This window comes from Alosa alosa, chromosome 1 (assembly GCF_017589495.1).
Source record: "Alosa alosa isolate M-15738 ecotype Scorff River chromosome 1, AALO_Geno_1.1, whole genome shotgun sequence".
In the NCBI taxonomy this organism is placed as follows: Eukaryota; Metazoa; Chordata; class Actinopteri; order Clupeiformes; family Clupeidae; genus Alosa; species Alosa alosa.
Window position 1 is genome coordinate 33324167 of NC_063189.1, and position 15787 is coordinate 33339953.

At 39.1% G+C, this 15787-nt stretch overlaps 1 protein-coding gene across 2 annotated transcripts; it reads right to left on the reverse strand.

The window, feature by feature from the left end:
* Positions 1 to 914: 914 nt before the first annotated feature.
* Positions 915 to 15521, reverse strand: mmaa (metabolism of cobalamin associated A). Of its 2 annotated transcripts, none has more exons than XM_048243855.1 (7): positions 15063 to 15521; positions 14483 to 14886; positions 12061 to 12183; positions 9917 to 10087; positions 8032 to 8117; positions 3440 to 3589; positions 915 to 1617 (listed from the first exon to the last, which is right to left on the reverse strand). In XM_048243855.1, the coding sequence occupies exons 2-7, from the start codon at positions 14868 to 14870 to the stop codon at positions 1327 to 1329; spliced, it is 1209 nt and encodes a 402-aa protein (XP_048099812.1). In that variant the 5' UTR covers positions 14871 to 14886; positions 15063 to 15521; the 3' UTR covers positions 915 to 1326. The 2 variants fall into 2 exon arrangements, with proteins under 2 accessions (XP_048099812.1, XP_048099802.1); XM_048243845.1 differs by having other exon boundaries at positions 14483 to 14889.
* Positions 15522 to 15787: the final 266 nt, after the last annotated feature.

A 15787-nucleotide genomic window follows, 5' to 3' on the forward strand; every position in this document is an offset into this window, starting at 1 on the left:
TCATACTCAGCTATTGTAGCTCTCGTACACCACATCAACATGTGCCTGTGTTTGCACCATATTGAGACAAGCTGTGAGTGAACCATAGCCATTTGTGCAACGTGCTGAAAAGTGTGTTTGATGCAAATACGGTTTGTTGGAGAGGGAACAAAGAAAAGCACTGAAATAGCTTTGACAAACAAAACTTCCCAGCGTCAGCAACAAAGACCTTGCCCTTGCATCGCTTACAAGAAATTATCACTTTAAATGCTAAACATGTAAATGAAGTAATTTCCAGGAGACTGAAATGGCAGACTAGAATCCTAGCTATTCTTTTTTAAAAGGCCATCCACAACTTTTTGGCATATACTGGGACAAAAGGATGTCGAAACGATTTGTGATTTGTGGCAGATTTTGTGAGCGGGGGTGTACAGGCGCTCCCCACCCTAAGAGATCATGGCCAGTCTGTCAGTGTTAGTGTATTGCTTGAAGGGGGAAGTCAAAACCTAATGAAGTCATCAGTATTCAGACAGTGTCTTTGCTCCTGGTGGTAGACAGAAGCAAACGACAAGGACTCAGAGCTTAGGGTCTCAGGAGGCAGGGCACATATTTCCCTCCGAACACACACAGGCAGACAGGAATAATCGATGAACACGAATGACCATGCAAGAGCAGCAGGACAGACATAGCAATGAAGCAGTGCCACCAACACTGACCAGAGCCTTGAGACTTCTACTCTCCTGGTCCTCACCATCCTGCATGCATACATACATATCTCTCTCTCTCTCTCTCTCAAACAAAACAGATTCTTTCAAGATGACGGTGGCCAGGAGGCAGGAGGTGCTTTTTACATAAAAGATCATTATTTTCTGTGACTTGGCTGCCTCCTAGTGTTCTGATACAAGACTTACAACACAACAACACAAATATTTAGATTGATTCAAGAAAGGATTTTATCCAAAATGACTTGCCATACAGGAGATGAATTGTATCTGTAAGTGTGATCCCTTGAAATCTCAAGCATAAATGATGATTAAAAGGTTCAATTCAGTAAAAGGTTAAATTCTAACAGTGATTGTCCATTAGTGAGGATGAGATATTCACATCATAGTTCACCCTAAGAGCAGCTGTTATTACACACGCCTCCACCTGGATTCTGATCAAAGACACACACATCACACTGAAGGTCCAGTCTCAGTCTAACAACTCCACCAGTCCCTGTGTGCTCCCCAACACTCTCATCTGTGCTGCAGAATCAGAGCAGCGAGCGCTTCAAGTGAATCTCTAGCATAGGAGATGTGCTCATCATGCTAGACTGACAGCAATGCTTTGGAGCCCTGCTCTTGCTCATGAGGTAGTGGAGGTGAATGCCTTGAGGAGGAGGTCTGCGGCCAGACCGGGTGAGATCTCCCCGCGGGTCACCCTCTCCTCCAGCAGGGGCAGCGCTGAGCGCACAGAGGGGTGCTCCTGGAAGTGCCTCAGCGCGTTCTCCTGGATCAGGCTCCACATCCACACCTTCTGCTGGCTGCGCCTGCGCGTCTGCAGCTCTCCACTGCACAGGCCCGCCGACCTGAACGCCAGCATGGTGCTCCACAGCTCAGTCACGCCCTCTCCTGTTTGGGACGACACACGGACCACCTGCACAGCAACGCAGACAGAGCAAGGAGGGATGAGGAGGAGAGATGACACTACTAGAGGGAAGAGTGCAAAACTGTCTGGCACATCCCACTGAGTATATATAAAGGTGTTTGGTATTTTAAAGCAACACCAAAGCACTTTTCCTGTCGCACGCACGCTATTTGTTTATCTAGCACTGGCTTTGGAAATAACAATGTCTACAGACAAGGTAGAGTATGTTGCATGATTTTATGAAAGTATGATGTATTACGACATCAGAAGCAAGTCAAGTTTGTAGTTTCTTATGTCTCATTCCATCGAACTACAAGTCTGCTACCCGATCTGGCCAACTTGCATAGTGCGGTTATAGCCGATAGAGGGTCGCGAAGAGAATGCAGAAGTGCCGTTCACCCTGTTACGAGTTGATGAACCACTGAAACGATTTTGGAAACGATATTTTAAGGTACAAAAAAAAAAAAAAAAAACTCTTTGGTGTTGCTTTAAGCCCCTGATGTCGTCTTCCAGGCAGCGCTGCATGGAAGGCACTAGGGTTAGGCAAGGGTTAGGGTTAAGGTTAGGGTTAGGTGCCTTGAACTCGATGGTCGCAGCGCTGCCTTGAAGTCGACAGTGGGGGCTTAAAACACCATCGAGACACTATATGACCACCCTGCAGTGCAGTGGCATAATAGCATTAATATATTTTTAATAACGAAATTCTGTTGTTCAAAATGGACTGTGGAATGTTGAATGTCTTGCCCTTTTTATTTGAATATAAATGCATATATGAGACCAGACCTGGACAAACGCAAGGATGGTAAATGACTAACAGCTAAAGAAAGGAGCTGGGTGTTAAAATACATCCTCTCTTCTCTATCAATCTGCCTCGAACATTCACCCTTAAGCTAAAAGGTAACAGCCACACAAACAATTCCTCTTCGTCTCTTTCCCGACATGAACTTTTGGAAGAAAAAAGAAGTGAAAATCAATACAGACGACAAACCATCCTTCAGTCAGAAGGAATGCATCCACCAGCACTCAGCCAAGACGAGGCCAGAGGCTGTGCTCTGTGTGGGTGGCCCTCTAATCAGCTAAACGCATGACACAGCACTCTGCTTCGCCGGACAGCCATGCTGGCTCTGTGCCACAGCAAAGCAGATGCAGTCAGGGAAAGAGAGAGTGGGAGGAAGCCGTAGAGAGAGAGAGAAAAGAAGAAAAGATCTGCAAACGATGACTATGAAACGATGACTAGTATCAGGTTACTTCAAGTTTTACTGAACTGACGCATTACAAAGCAATACTTGCACAATAACAACAAAATAACAATAGTCAACCTTCGGGCAGCTATTTTAGGCATACAGGAACAGGTTTCTATCTAAATCTACACAGACCTTAAAAGTACACATCTGAAATCAGTTTAAATCTGCACAGACCTTCAAAGTACACATCTGAAATCAGTTTAAATCTGCACAGACCTTAAAAGTACACATCTGAAATCAGTTTAAATCTACAAAGACCTTAAAAGTACACATCTGAAATCAGTTTAAATCTGGAATATATATATATATATATATATATATATATATATATATATACACTGTATATTGCAATGCATTCATGATTTTTCAGTGTTTGCTCAAATAATGGATAAATGGGCCATCATGTGGATCATTTCACACATATTTCATATGCCACATTTTATCGCATGGCTAATGGTGATAGTGAAAATAAACAGAGCATTCAGGTGAAGTGACCCGTTACTTCCGATCTGAGGTAATTCTTCTATGAGCTGAAAAGCTAAAATTCAATAGGGTCAGGACTAAATAAGTGGATGAGAGAATCAAACCTTTGGGTTCCAAGACTTAGACTTCTTCCTCAACAGCTTCAGGGCACTGGTGTATTCTGCTTGTATCCGACGAGCCGGAACCACTAGGTCCCCATCGTACTTAGTCACTACCACCAAGTCTGCCATCTCAATAATACCCCTCTTTATTCCCTGTGTAATGAATTAACATAAAAAAGTGTGGCATTTTAGAGAGTTAATCATAGACAGAAACACAGGACTTTCCTGACAATGGCAATAAAGAGCTGAGGGTGCTGATTATGTCTACATTTCAATGTCATCTACTGTAGTTACAGTACCCTCCAGAATTATTGGCACCTTTGGGAAAGTTGACTAAAAACAGGTATACAAAACAATCTTTTGGTGATTTATTATAATCTCACAATGAAAACAATGAGGAAAAATCCAACCTTGAAGAGAAGCAAATTTATTCAGAGAAAAAGGAAAATCTCATAATAATATGTTTTAACAAAAACACATCACCCACAATTATTGGCAGCCCTGCTTGTAATACCTTCTTAAGCCCCCCTTTGACAATAAAACAGCTTGTTATATTCTCCTGGCACCCCATAACCAAGAGACTAAATCTCCCCAGATCGCCCAGATTCCTAAGTCCACACTTGTGCATTCTCCTTTCTGACTCACCTGACTGTTTTTTTATGGACTTTAGATCAGGGGACTAAGATGGCGATGGCAGAAGCTTGATTTTGTGTTCAGTAAACCATTTTTGTTTTGATCTGAACTTTGTTTTGGTTCATTGACCTGATGAATGATCCAATCATGACCCACTTTTAGTGTCTTGGCAGAGATTGACAGATTTTCATTGAACTGTTTTTCTTGGGGTTCATGATACCATGCACCTTAATTAGATTCCCAAGGCCTTTGGGAATAAAAACAGCCCCACAATATCACAGCCCCTCCACCATAATTCTCATTAGGGGTTCTTTTCAGTATAGACATTCTTGCCAAACAGCGCAATTTTCATTTAATCTGACAATAGACCACAATTCCAGACAAAGTCACTGTACCATTCAGTAACTCCTGCCATTTACATTTGTAATTAAATGACTGGAAAGGCATAGTATGGCCTGGTATGCCCTAGTGATGCTCTGGTATATTATTAGTGAGGTCACTTTTAAAGATTTTTTTGGGAGACTTGGTGACCCCAAGATGATACCTTTTTTCTGTTACTCTCCAACAGTGGTTCTTATACCCTAGTGAAAAGGAAAGTTAAGAACTACTTATGAAAGTTCACAGACACTCTGGGGTGCGTTTCCCAAAAGCAACCTGTTAGCAACTTGGTTGGTTGGTTGGCAATGGGAAATTGCATTGCAACCAAAAAAGTTGCTTACTTAGTTAGCAACTATGCTTTTGGGAAACACACCGCTGATTAACTTAAAGGACTTGAATATAAATAGGAAAATGCTTCTGTTACATTTTGTATGTACGATTTTCTAGGGTGCTAATAATTGCGGGCAACATGCTTTTGTCAAAAGAATCTATTTTCATTTTTCTCAGAATAAACTTGTTTCCCTTCAAAGTATTTTTCATCATTGTTTTCATTGTGAGATTACAATAAATCACCAAAAGATTACAATATCTGTTTTATACCTGTTTTCAGTCAACTTTACCAAAGGTGCCAATCCTTCTGGAGGGTACTGTAACTAAATTACAACTATATAATTATATATACATAATATTAATAATACAAATATTTTGGAATAATAGTAATTATTTTACAAAGCATCCTCTTCAAAAAATAAATCCAATTGAAACAGTTAGTCTTTATGGGTAGCATGGGTTTTATTTTAGAGCAGGATCCACAAAAGGTTCTGGGAGAAGGTTGTTGATATCAGAGCTCAAAGGCCAGTGAAATGGCACCTGTCCCTTTCAGGATCCTGAAACAATGTTCTGATTTTCTGAAATTGTTTATGGCTCAGTCAGAGCCACTATGCTTGTTTCCCCATTTACAGAGTCATGGCTACATATGAACCAATATGTAACAATGCATTGAGTCAACACACCACTGATATCCATAAATGCTGCCAACAGAGACTCTCTGCCATCCACAAACCCAAAGCACTTTAAGTGTGCTTCAAAAATGATTGTGGCTAAAACCATTGGTTAACTCACTAAATGCTGAATTCACATGTACTGACCAATACAAATCTGGGTCATTCTGTTTCAAATCAGATAAGGTTGTTGCTGCACTGTCTCAGATTTTGTTCAAACATTGTCTTTATCCTGAATGAGCCCTAGGGTGGTCCTTAGCCAGTCCAACAAAACTGTTCCTTTTAACATCAAAATTAGAAATATGCAAACATTTTGACAAAAAATGATAATTAGAGGTAGCTCAATCATGTGAAAGATTGCCTATGTTAAGCTGTGCTGCGTTATGGTGATATGCAAGTAATATTAAAAGTTGCTGCAAATGAACTACATTTAATTGAAATCAGAGCAACACTGACATGATAACAATGACAACAATGCTCAGCCAGTGTTGACTTTTTGCAGTCTGGATAGATCCGTCAGTGATCTTCCATTCTAATAGATGGCAGATTTGATCCAACTAATTCTGGTATGGTGGAACCAATCAAATAAACTTCACTTCTTGTTTTTGCCATGATTTTGCTCTTGGTACACAACACAACTGCAAGCAAAGCTGAGCAAGGAATGGTGATGGTGCCTTTTCCTCATACAGCTGAGTGGCACATATTTGGGGTTCCGTGGACACAATTGTTTAAATGTTTTAATGAAGACCAAAAAATGTGCTCTAAACCCAAACAATAACCAAGGTGATCATCAATAGAAATATGTATTGATTCCACCAGGAAAGGTAAATCTGCTAAACCGGGTCATGGATGGATTAATTCTGATTTGGTTTCTACAATAAGTAAACTGAGATATGTATCTAAAATATGTATCTAAAATACATATTTAGGAATATATGGTGCATTAGATGCTTTAATGGAGATTGTTTTGGAATTTGACTAGCCAGTTACAATATCAATTCAAATGATCTGTTTTTATGAAAATCATCAAACAGAAAATCATCTCAAAGTTTAAAGCTATTGAGCTACCAGTAATTATTATGTTACTGGCATAAAAATTGGCATGCTGTATTTTCTCATATAAAGGAACAATTTGAAGGGTTAAGAGCATGACAATTGGAGACTTCAAAAAGGACCACCCTAATGAGCACCTAAAGCCATTTGTTAGCCCTTTATATCATAAAGTTTAGTTTAAAAGACTGATAAAATTATATTGTAAGCGATGATTGGGCATTAACATCTTGAAAAAGTATTATTCATAGCCAGCTCAATCCTTACAAAACCAAAATGTTTGCAACAGATTTGTGGCAAGTTTGTGGGTGATTTGTGGCAAACAAATGAGTTCCCTTAGCCTGGAAAGCCAGACCGAACTTAACCCTGCACAAAAAATGTAAGGTCAGGAAGTTCGATCTACACTTGTTCTGTTGAGAAGCAACTATGCCCAAACCAGAGCTGTTAGGACCAATCAAGTTGTCTAGCCGAGCGAGGTTCGTAAAACAAGTTTGTGATTTTCAGTCATTTTAGTGTTTTTCAGTCATCAAAGGACTGGTTTTGTATGTGGGTTAGCTAGTAAGAGCATTAAAATCTATATGGAAATAGTCCTTTGTATGGGTATTTAGTGTATAAAGTGCCAATGTTGTACCATAGATAAATAGTATGCATAGGTACAGTGTAATTAAATTTAAATCTCTCACTTTGGCCTATAGGACACTGACTGGATCTGCTCCTAGTTATTTTAATTCAATAATCAAGCCTTACATCCCCAACCGCCCACTGCAGTCTTCTGATAAGCGTCTGTAATGTCGACCAGTCATAAAAACTAATTCAAGACTCTCCTTCCTCAGTGGTTCAATGTTGGTGGAATGAGTTGCCCAGTGCTCTCCGTTCCTGTGGTAGTTTTGGGTCATTTAAGAGGGGTCTAAAGACATTCCTGTTCAACAAGTACTTAGTTGTTTAAGCACTTATGTGTTATGGTTTGTATAATATTGTTTTATTTTCATTAGGCTGTTGATTAATTTGACATTATTGTTTATTATTGATATTCTCCTTAATGTAGTCTTACCATGTCATTGTTTTTATATTATTGATTGAATGGACATTATTGTTTTATTATTGCTTTTCCTCTCATTTTCATTGCTTATTTTATTAGGCTATTGATTGAATTGTTATTGTTGTTTATTATTACTATTCTCCTTATTATATTTGACCAACATTCTAATCTGTTCCCTGTTCAATTTTAAATATTATGTTGTTTTGTATTTGTGTGTCGCTTTGGACAAAGGCGTCTGCCAAATCCATAACCATAACCATAATTAACTATGCATTTACCTTTGGAACATTGCCTCTTTGTATACTACTGTCCCCACACAGTTTGACATGTTCCTACTAGCTATCCTACATACCATTTTAGTCCTTTGAAAATGACCAAAAAATGCAAGGACACCTTGTCTATTCCTTATATCTTCGATTTCATATGTTGTGGAGACCTAAAATATTGTCACAGCATTAATAATGTATTTTATTTGGAGACAAAAAGGCATTTACCTGCAGCTCATCGCCCCCTGCTGGTGGTATCAGTAACACAAACATGTCAACCATATCTGCCACAGCAAACTCAGATTGTCCAACACCTTAACAGAGAAAGCATTAACTGGTATGTTGACATGAAACAAACAAATCAGATAAAAAAATAATAATATTAACAGGGAATACATATTGTCAGGGAACCATGTCAAATTAAATCCACCAAAATGGATTAAACTGCTGGGGAACATACAGTATAATTTTTTTTGATAAAGAGTTTGGAACAAAGTGCCTCTGTAGCTACTTTGACCTCAATATACTTCCTCCTAAAATGCCTAAATAGCTCTTATTATATGGGTTTACATGGTAACATTTAATCTGAATAGGATCGGTTTTAGGTCTCAATCTGAATAAAAATACTTCTATAAAACTGCCCAATCCAATTGGAATTTCAGCCGGATTGAAAGGGGTGGTGTAGTCCGTTCCAATCATCAAATTAATTTATTCCAATCATTCAATCTGAATATACTGTTTACATGACCATTGACTGAATGATGATCAGATTGCCCATCATGTGCACTGGAGGCTTTTGTAAATGTTATATTCGAATCGAATGATCTCAATAAATGAATTCTGATTAGAAAAGAAATGTGCATGTAAACCAGGCTACTGGGACAAGATTCCACTGAATGCAAAGAACAAACCCCATCCTCTCTATCACTATATATAATCCACATGAGTTCATTTAAAATTGCATCTTTCTCTCTACATGTTGGCCTTTAAACAGACTTTTTTCTAAACCGGTCTTCCAGATATGTAAATTTAGAAAAGCTGGTTTGTCAAAAGCTCCCTTGTCAATGAATCAGACAGCACTGTCAGCAACAAAACACTTTCTGGAACTCTACCCGAATTACCAAGAAAGAAGAAAGGCAAGCAGTGTTGTGTATTTGTTGGTCTTTGAACAGTCATCATCCTTCCAGACAAAAAGATCTGACTTGCTTTATGCACATTTGTATTTTCCAGTTTAAACTTTCGCTGTAGTCTACCTGTTAACCGCAGTGGAAATAATGGCATTATTTATTAGGGCCCGAGCACTGGAGCACCGAAGGTGCAAAGCCCTATCGTTTCTGTAAGGATTTTTATTATTATAGATGCAGAATAGAATAGAATGCAGAATTCCGATAGCCAATCAAGATGCGGAATTCCAACAGCCAATCAGAATGCAGAATTCCAACAACAGTCCCTCCTCCCACCAGTAGGTAGGCTGAATGTCGTTTGTTAGGATAACTTGTCTACCGTTGCACTGCAGATCACAAAATTTACAGTATGTAGTAAATTGGTCAGTTTGAGGTGCATCATTGCAGCCTTCACATATGTTTGGTGTAGTGCCATCTACTGAATACAGTCAGTGTCAAATGTCACAACTAACAGGAAGTAAGTGGTTCCTGTGTATATAAACCTAGCAAAAAAAAAAAATGCCGTACACACATCAGATGTATGCAGTTGATACACACACTACATGTGAGTTTATTAATGGATTACGAAAAGTCATGGGCCACGGAACCTTAGGTGCTCGGGCCCATCATCGCCACTTGCGGCTATGTTTTTATTTGTTTATTTTCAACTGTAATACTACATTTTCAAATATTACCATTTTGATTGACTACACTTGCATCGCTGGTGATTACATTATCTGGGACAATTACTTGTGCATTCTGCCAGACCTAATGAGGGTTAGGCAGACCAATAGTAGTTATTTTGGAGGGAGAGAGGATGTGTCAGGACGTGTGTTGCATTGTCAAGGGCTTTACAAAATTGCAGTATTACAAATGTAGCACAGACATGACAGAGATGGCATGTGAGTGAGAGAGTGAAGGTGTTCTTAAAATTGTAAGTGTGTTCTTACCAACTGTTTCAACTAAAACAACATCATAACCTGCTCCTTCGCATAGCAGAATGGCTTCATTGGTGGTCCTTGTGACACCTCCGAGAGTCCCTGAGGTAGGGCTTGGTCGGATGAAGGCTTTCATATCTCTGGATAGTTCTGTCATGCGCGTTTTATCCCCCATCAATGACCCTTGTATGAATAGAAAGACAGATTCAGATTAAATACAGTACCAGTCAAAAGTTTGCAAAAAAATTGGGACACTTCTAAATGTAAATAAAAACAGAATGTGATAATGTGTAAATCTCCCAAATCCATATTTACTTGTACAAAGGACATAGACAACATCAAATTAATAATAAAAAATAAACAAATTTGACCATTTCATGAAAAGTAAGCGCTCAAAAATGTTAAAGCTGCAGCTGGCAAGTCTGACAGATTGAGGGGACTTAGCCAAAATTGTGAATGTTTACAACTCTCATGCCCCTCCCCCACTACCACCGAGCACCCTCTCATTGAGTTTGTGCTCGTCAGTGCGCACCAGACTGCACCAGACTGTTGACAGTCAGATCTCACACAGCCCTGCTCTGATTGGACTAGAGCTGTGGATTTTTGCAAAACAAATAACAGGCTCTAGGTGGAGGTAGAAGTGTGGTTTTTTCTTTCTAAAACAAGCTGATTTATGTTGTTCTGTCGGTAGTGTCGGTTTCAGTGAATATGATCAAAAACATCTTGCCAACTGCAGCTTTAATGGCAACATGTACATAGTACATCAATAACACAATATTGAATGGCCTGATCTTCAGAGCCTCAGATAGCACTAAATTAAAAACAGACCTGATTCTGTAAAGATATCATTGTATGGGCTCAAGAAAACATCCAGTAACCATTGTCTATGAACACAGTTTGACACTCCATCCACAAATGCTGGTTAAAACTATACCATATAAAAAACATATTTAGAGAGACCATATTTAGACATCCAGAAATGCAGCAGTCTTTTCTGGGCCCAAGCTCATTTTAGATAGACTGGGGCAAAGTGGAAACTGTCCTGTGGTCTGACCATTCAAAATGTAAAACTCTGCTAAAATGGCCAGCCTGTAGTCCATACCTGTCCAATTAGGTGCAACAAGGAAGGAATAACGATTATGAAGACACCAGACTAATGAGCAGCTGAAATTCTATATCAGGCAACGTTTTGTTCTAAAAACTCCAGGAACTGGTCTTCTTGGTTCCCAAACATTTACAGACTGCTGTAAAAAGAAGAGTTGAAGCAACATAGGTAAACATGCCTCTGTCCCAACATTTTGAGACATGTTCAGAGACAATTCAAAACAAACATGAATAAAATAAAATGTCTGTTTCAACAACTGATATGTTGTCTTTATACTATTGCAAACGAAATATAAGGTTTACATGATTTGCAAATCGTAGCTTTCTCTTTTTATTTGGATTTAACACAACCTCATAACTTTTTTGGAAATGGGGTTGTAGATACACACCAACCAAGTTCATAGCTTTTTCTTTATTTTGACTATTACCTACATCTAGAACAGTACAGAGGACATCTAAATAATGACAGAACAGAGTGTGTGTTTATCTTTTATATACTATTCTATATTACATTATATCTAATTATGTTTATAAAGTGTTATTTAACAATCTATATTCTATAGTCCCTTTCAACCAATGCTTTGACCTGGTTCATGGACTGAAAACGAAAACCAGAAACAATTGATAGATTGCTAGAAACGAAAACAAAACCAGACAGTTTTATTTATTTTTTTATGTTTTCGGTTTTTATATTCTTCAGTGTTAATCTTTCTGACAGTTTTGGCATTATTAAAGCCAACTTCATGCCTTTCAATTAAAATGAGTGTAACACCTTCAAGACCATACCAGACTCAATGAGGTTGGTTGAAAACTAACTTTGTTTACACTTTTGCTTACTACATAATTCCATGTGTGCCATTTTATAATGTTGAACTTCATTATTGTTCTATTTAAAAAGAAATAGTCAGAATACATAAATAATACAAAAATAAAACATGAATGAGTTGGTGTGTCCAAACTTTTGACTCATCCTGAGCATGCATCAAACACATTTTTCATTATATTGTGCAAAGTCCTTTTATTTCTATTAGCTCTCCAGAGTGAAAGCTCACCTCCTGTTGTGCACGAGGACGGGTCCACGGCAAGGACAGACACTCTATGGTCTTGTCCAGTCAGCATCTTCCCCAAAACCTCAATGAAGGAGGATTTGCCGGCACCGGGAGGACCTGACAGCCCTGCAGCGCAATTACACACAATTGTCAATTATACCCGCTAATAAGTGCATAACACAACATACCTTTTCTGACCGCTGAAGTGCATAAGTGCATTTCTGTATAATGGGACACCTACGATCAGGTACATCAGGTGAAATTGATTGAAAAGCAAGAGGCTACTATAGTGTGTGTAGTCAGGCAAGGTAATGACCGAACAAAATAAACATATTCTCTCATTTTGCTAAGTAGTAAAATATGATGAATTATGTGCCCAAATAAAATGTTATCTGAAGAGCTACCAAGCTGGCAATCTAGCAAGCATAGAATCTGAAACAGTCAGTAAACCAAAGGATTCAGTTTCGGAACTATTGTACCCAAGCAAACTATCCAACGCTAAGTGACTTATTTTAAAATTACATTTAACATTATTAACATTATATTGGAAAAACAACAATCATCAATAGACTCAATTTAATTAACTAAATAATAACAATCACCATAAAAACATACAAACTATGATTCTGTAAGGAAAATTTGTTAAAAACAAAGTAAAACAGACAAGTCTTTAGAAACTTGAAAGAACTCTAGCGATAGTTTTGAAAGATACCAAAACTATCACTATAACAAAGACATTAGGTTAATCAATCCACCAATAAGGAATCACAGAAGAATGTATTTGTGTGACCACTTAGTGTTGATGGACTGGCAATATCAGTCACTCATCAGAGCTGGATCATAGAATTAAGATAGTAAGGTGCAGACCAAGTCATGGAACTTTCTTCCACAACACCTGACTTAGCTCTCTGCTACCTTCATGTCTTTTGAAATAGCCCCACTTACACCGTGGGCCAATTCTGGTTTTACAGGGTGTTACCCTGCACTGGGCTAGCATGGTTGGAGCATCCAGCCACCAGTCAGATGCTAGTGAAATACGAAAGTAGCTGGTAGATTTCAGACACAAAATAATGATTTGCTATTGAGTGGCTGGTGAATTTTACCATTTATTTGTTAGTTACTGGTAGATTTTACATTCAAAAAGTTAATTTCCACCCCTGTGGGCTGGGCCTAAAAACAGGGCTTAACCTGGACCACAAAGCCCAGTGGGGTATACTACAAATCTCGATTAGGTATGTTGCGCTCAAAGCCAGGGTATGCTGTGACACGAAAGTGGATCTGTTTTAGCGTCGCTATATCACCATGGTATCTTATGCTCGCAACTAAACCTGTTCGGGAGAAGGTTATGGAAGTTATAGCTCAAATCGTGTAATCTACCGCCCACTGACCAATCAATTGTCTTAAAAACGAAGTTATCTCACGTGTAGGATTCTGTCATACATCTTACAGGTGGAGCTCGCCTCTACTAACATTTTGGATCTCGAATGTGCTTTAATAGTGCTGTGCGTGCAAATACCCACTATGGACGTGCATACTATACAACAACTGATGACAATTGATTTATTTGATGTTATAGGTTAGACACAAAAAATGACCGCAGTGTAGATTAAGCTATCGCTCATGAATGCGGAAGTAATTGTTTTTAAATAGAGGCGGTCTTGTGTGTCTCCACGTTTCACGATTGGCCAACATCATCCCAACACCGAGAACGCGCACAGATCTGAGCTGAAAGCCTAGTTTGACAAATATATCACATAACTGCTGTTGTAGTATCACTTAACGTATACCCCTGAGTCAAGGCTTTGTGAAGCCTCGATATGCCTACATAGCCTAGATATGTCTAACGTGCTTCGTAGTATACCCCACTGGTCTACAGCCAGGGCTTTGTTATGCGCCACTACAGTTAGTACTTTCACTACAGTTAACATTTTCTCAGATATGCAGTCTAGTTGTAGCCTGTGTGAACCCAGACAAATCTTTAAGCGCATTTGAATTTGCTCAGCAGATCTGGTCTGGCTATCCTCCCTTTTAAGACAATTTCCAAATCCCCCAAAACCCAGGAACCAATCATAACCACTTATCTGGGATGGGGCGGGCTTTGTATGATGACAGACAGAGTATGGTTACAAGTGCATTGAACACTACTAATGAATATGCTGACTTATGCTGAACACTACCAATAAATATATGCTGATATCTGATCGTAATATGGCATACACAAAATAAGTAATACAGAGGTATACATTAATTAACAACTATAGCTAATGCATTACTGGCAATATAAGGGCTTGTCTGCAGTGGCTGCACTGATTGTTACAAGGTTTTTTTTAAAAAAAAAAAAAATGGCTCACCATTTTGAATCTCAAAAACAGCTAATCAGTTACACAAAGTGAATATTACCACAACAATAAATCAAGCGACTGACCTATTCGGAAGGCCACAGGTTGGTTTCCATTGGCTCTCTCCTGCTCCTGCCTATATGCCAGCACTCTCTGCAGCAGGACCTGGGCTAGCTCCTTCTTTCTTGGGTGCTGCGTCTCAACCAGGGTAATTGACTCTGCAAGTGCTGCCCTATGGCCCTTCACAAGGCCATCATAAAGCTTATCCAAAACTCTCTTCTCCCTTTCAGTCAAGTCTGCCACATGGAGGCTGGGGGCTGTGGAAACACATCTCTTTGAGGGGTGGGTCCATAGGCAGACATTTGTGATGAGGTTTCCACTACAATTCCATCTCCACATGCTTCCATTTCGTAGTGCTGACAGAGAAGGCGGCCGTTGGCACAGTTTTAAGAAACCACTGGGACTCATCATCATGTTGTGTTAGCACTACCTTCTGAAAGAACACACACAACAACATATGAGACAAGAGGTTGATACACTATCTTTTGTAATATGATCAACATCAAGTGGCAGGTTCTACCACAACAAGCCATACAATCGAAACGTTTCACGACAAATCAGTTAAATGCACTTAGCATGCACGTATTGAAGAGCCGGTGCACTTACCAAAATGTACTAGCCACCAACAAGTTGACGTCCAACAAGTCCAAGGTGAACAGCCAAGTGGGTAGTCATGAGCTTATTACCATATTTTGTTGAATCGGTCGTGATTATTAGCTAACTAGTTACGTTGGTAAACACAACTGTTATGAAACTGTCAGTTTCTTGACATTAACCGTAGACTATCCCTGCAGTTCTAACTAACTGCTAACTGTTAGCAAACATTGATAACAAAATAACAATCGGTAAACATACATTTGCAATCCTAGTGAGTCTTGACAGCTTCTAAATGCATGCAGTCCAGAACATATACAAGAAAATCTGCATTTGAGACCTGCATGGTACATGTAACGTTATATTGTATAGCCTACGGATGATGACTTTCCATGCAGGTCATTACTACAGAGATCTATCCTTCCCTACAGCTGCTGTACTGTCCAAATTCGAGCATGAGTAGGTTATGGAACCTGACGCTGAAAGATTGACTTCCGTTTCTAGAATGTCATGTAAGCTAAAAGTCCTCAACTGAGATTAAAGGCACAGGCAACTGTGAACTTTTTTTTTAATTGTTCTTAAGAAGAAGTCAGTGGCACAGAAGCCTGGATAAACAAAACCACCACAACAAAAAAATGTTGATACTTGAGCTCAAAACAGCCCGTACGCTGTCTAGCTTGCGCCAAACAGCGTTTTTATCCACATTAAAGTTTTTTAGAAACACGTAACGAACGAAT

Coding starts and splice junctions, on each gene's coding strand:
- mmaa (XM_048243855.1), bottom strand. CDS start 14,870: ATGATGATGAGTCCCAGTGGTTTCTTAAAACTGTGCCAACGGCCGCCT. Junction 10,088..12,060: donor GTCCTCGTGCACAACAGGAG/GTGAGCTTTCAC, acceptor TATTCATACAAG/GGTCATTGATGGGGGATAAA. Junction 8,118..9,916: donor TGTTTTAGTTGAAACAGTTG/GTAAGAACACAC, acceptor TTCTCTGTTAAG/GTGTTGGACAATCTGAGTTT.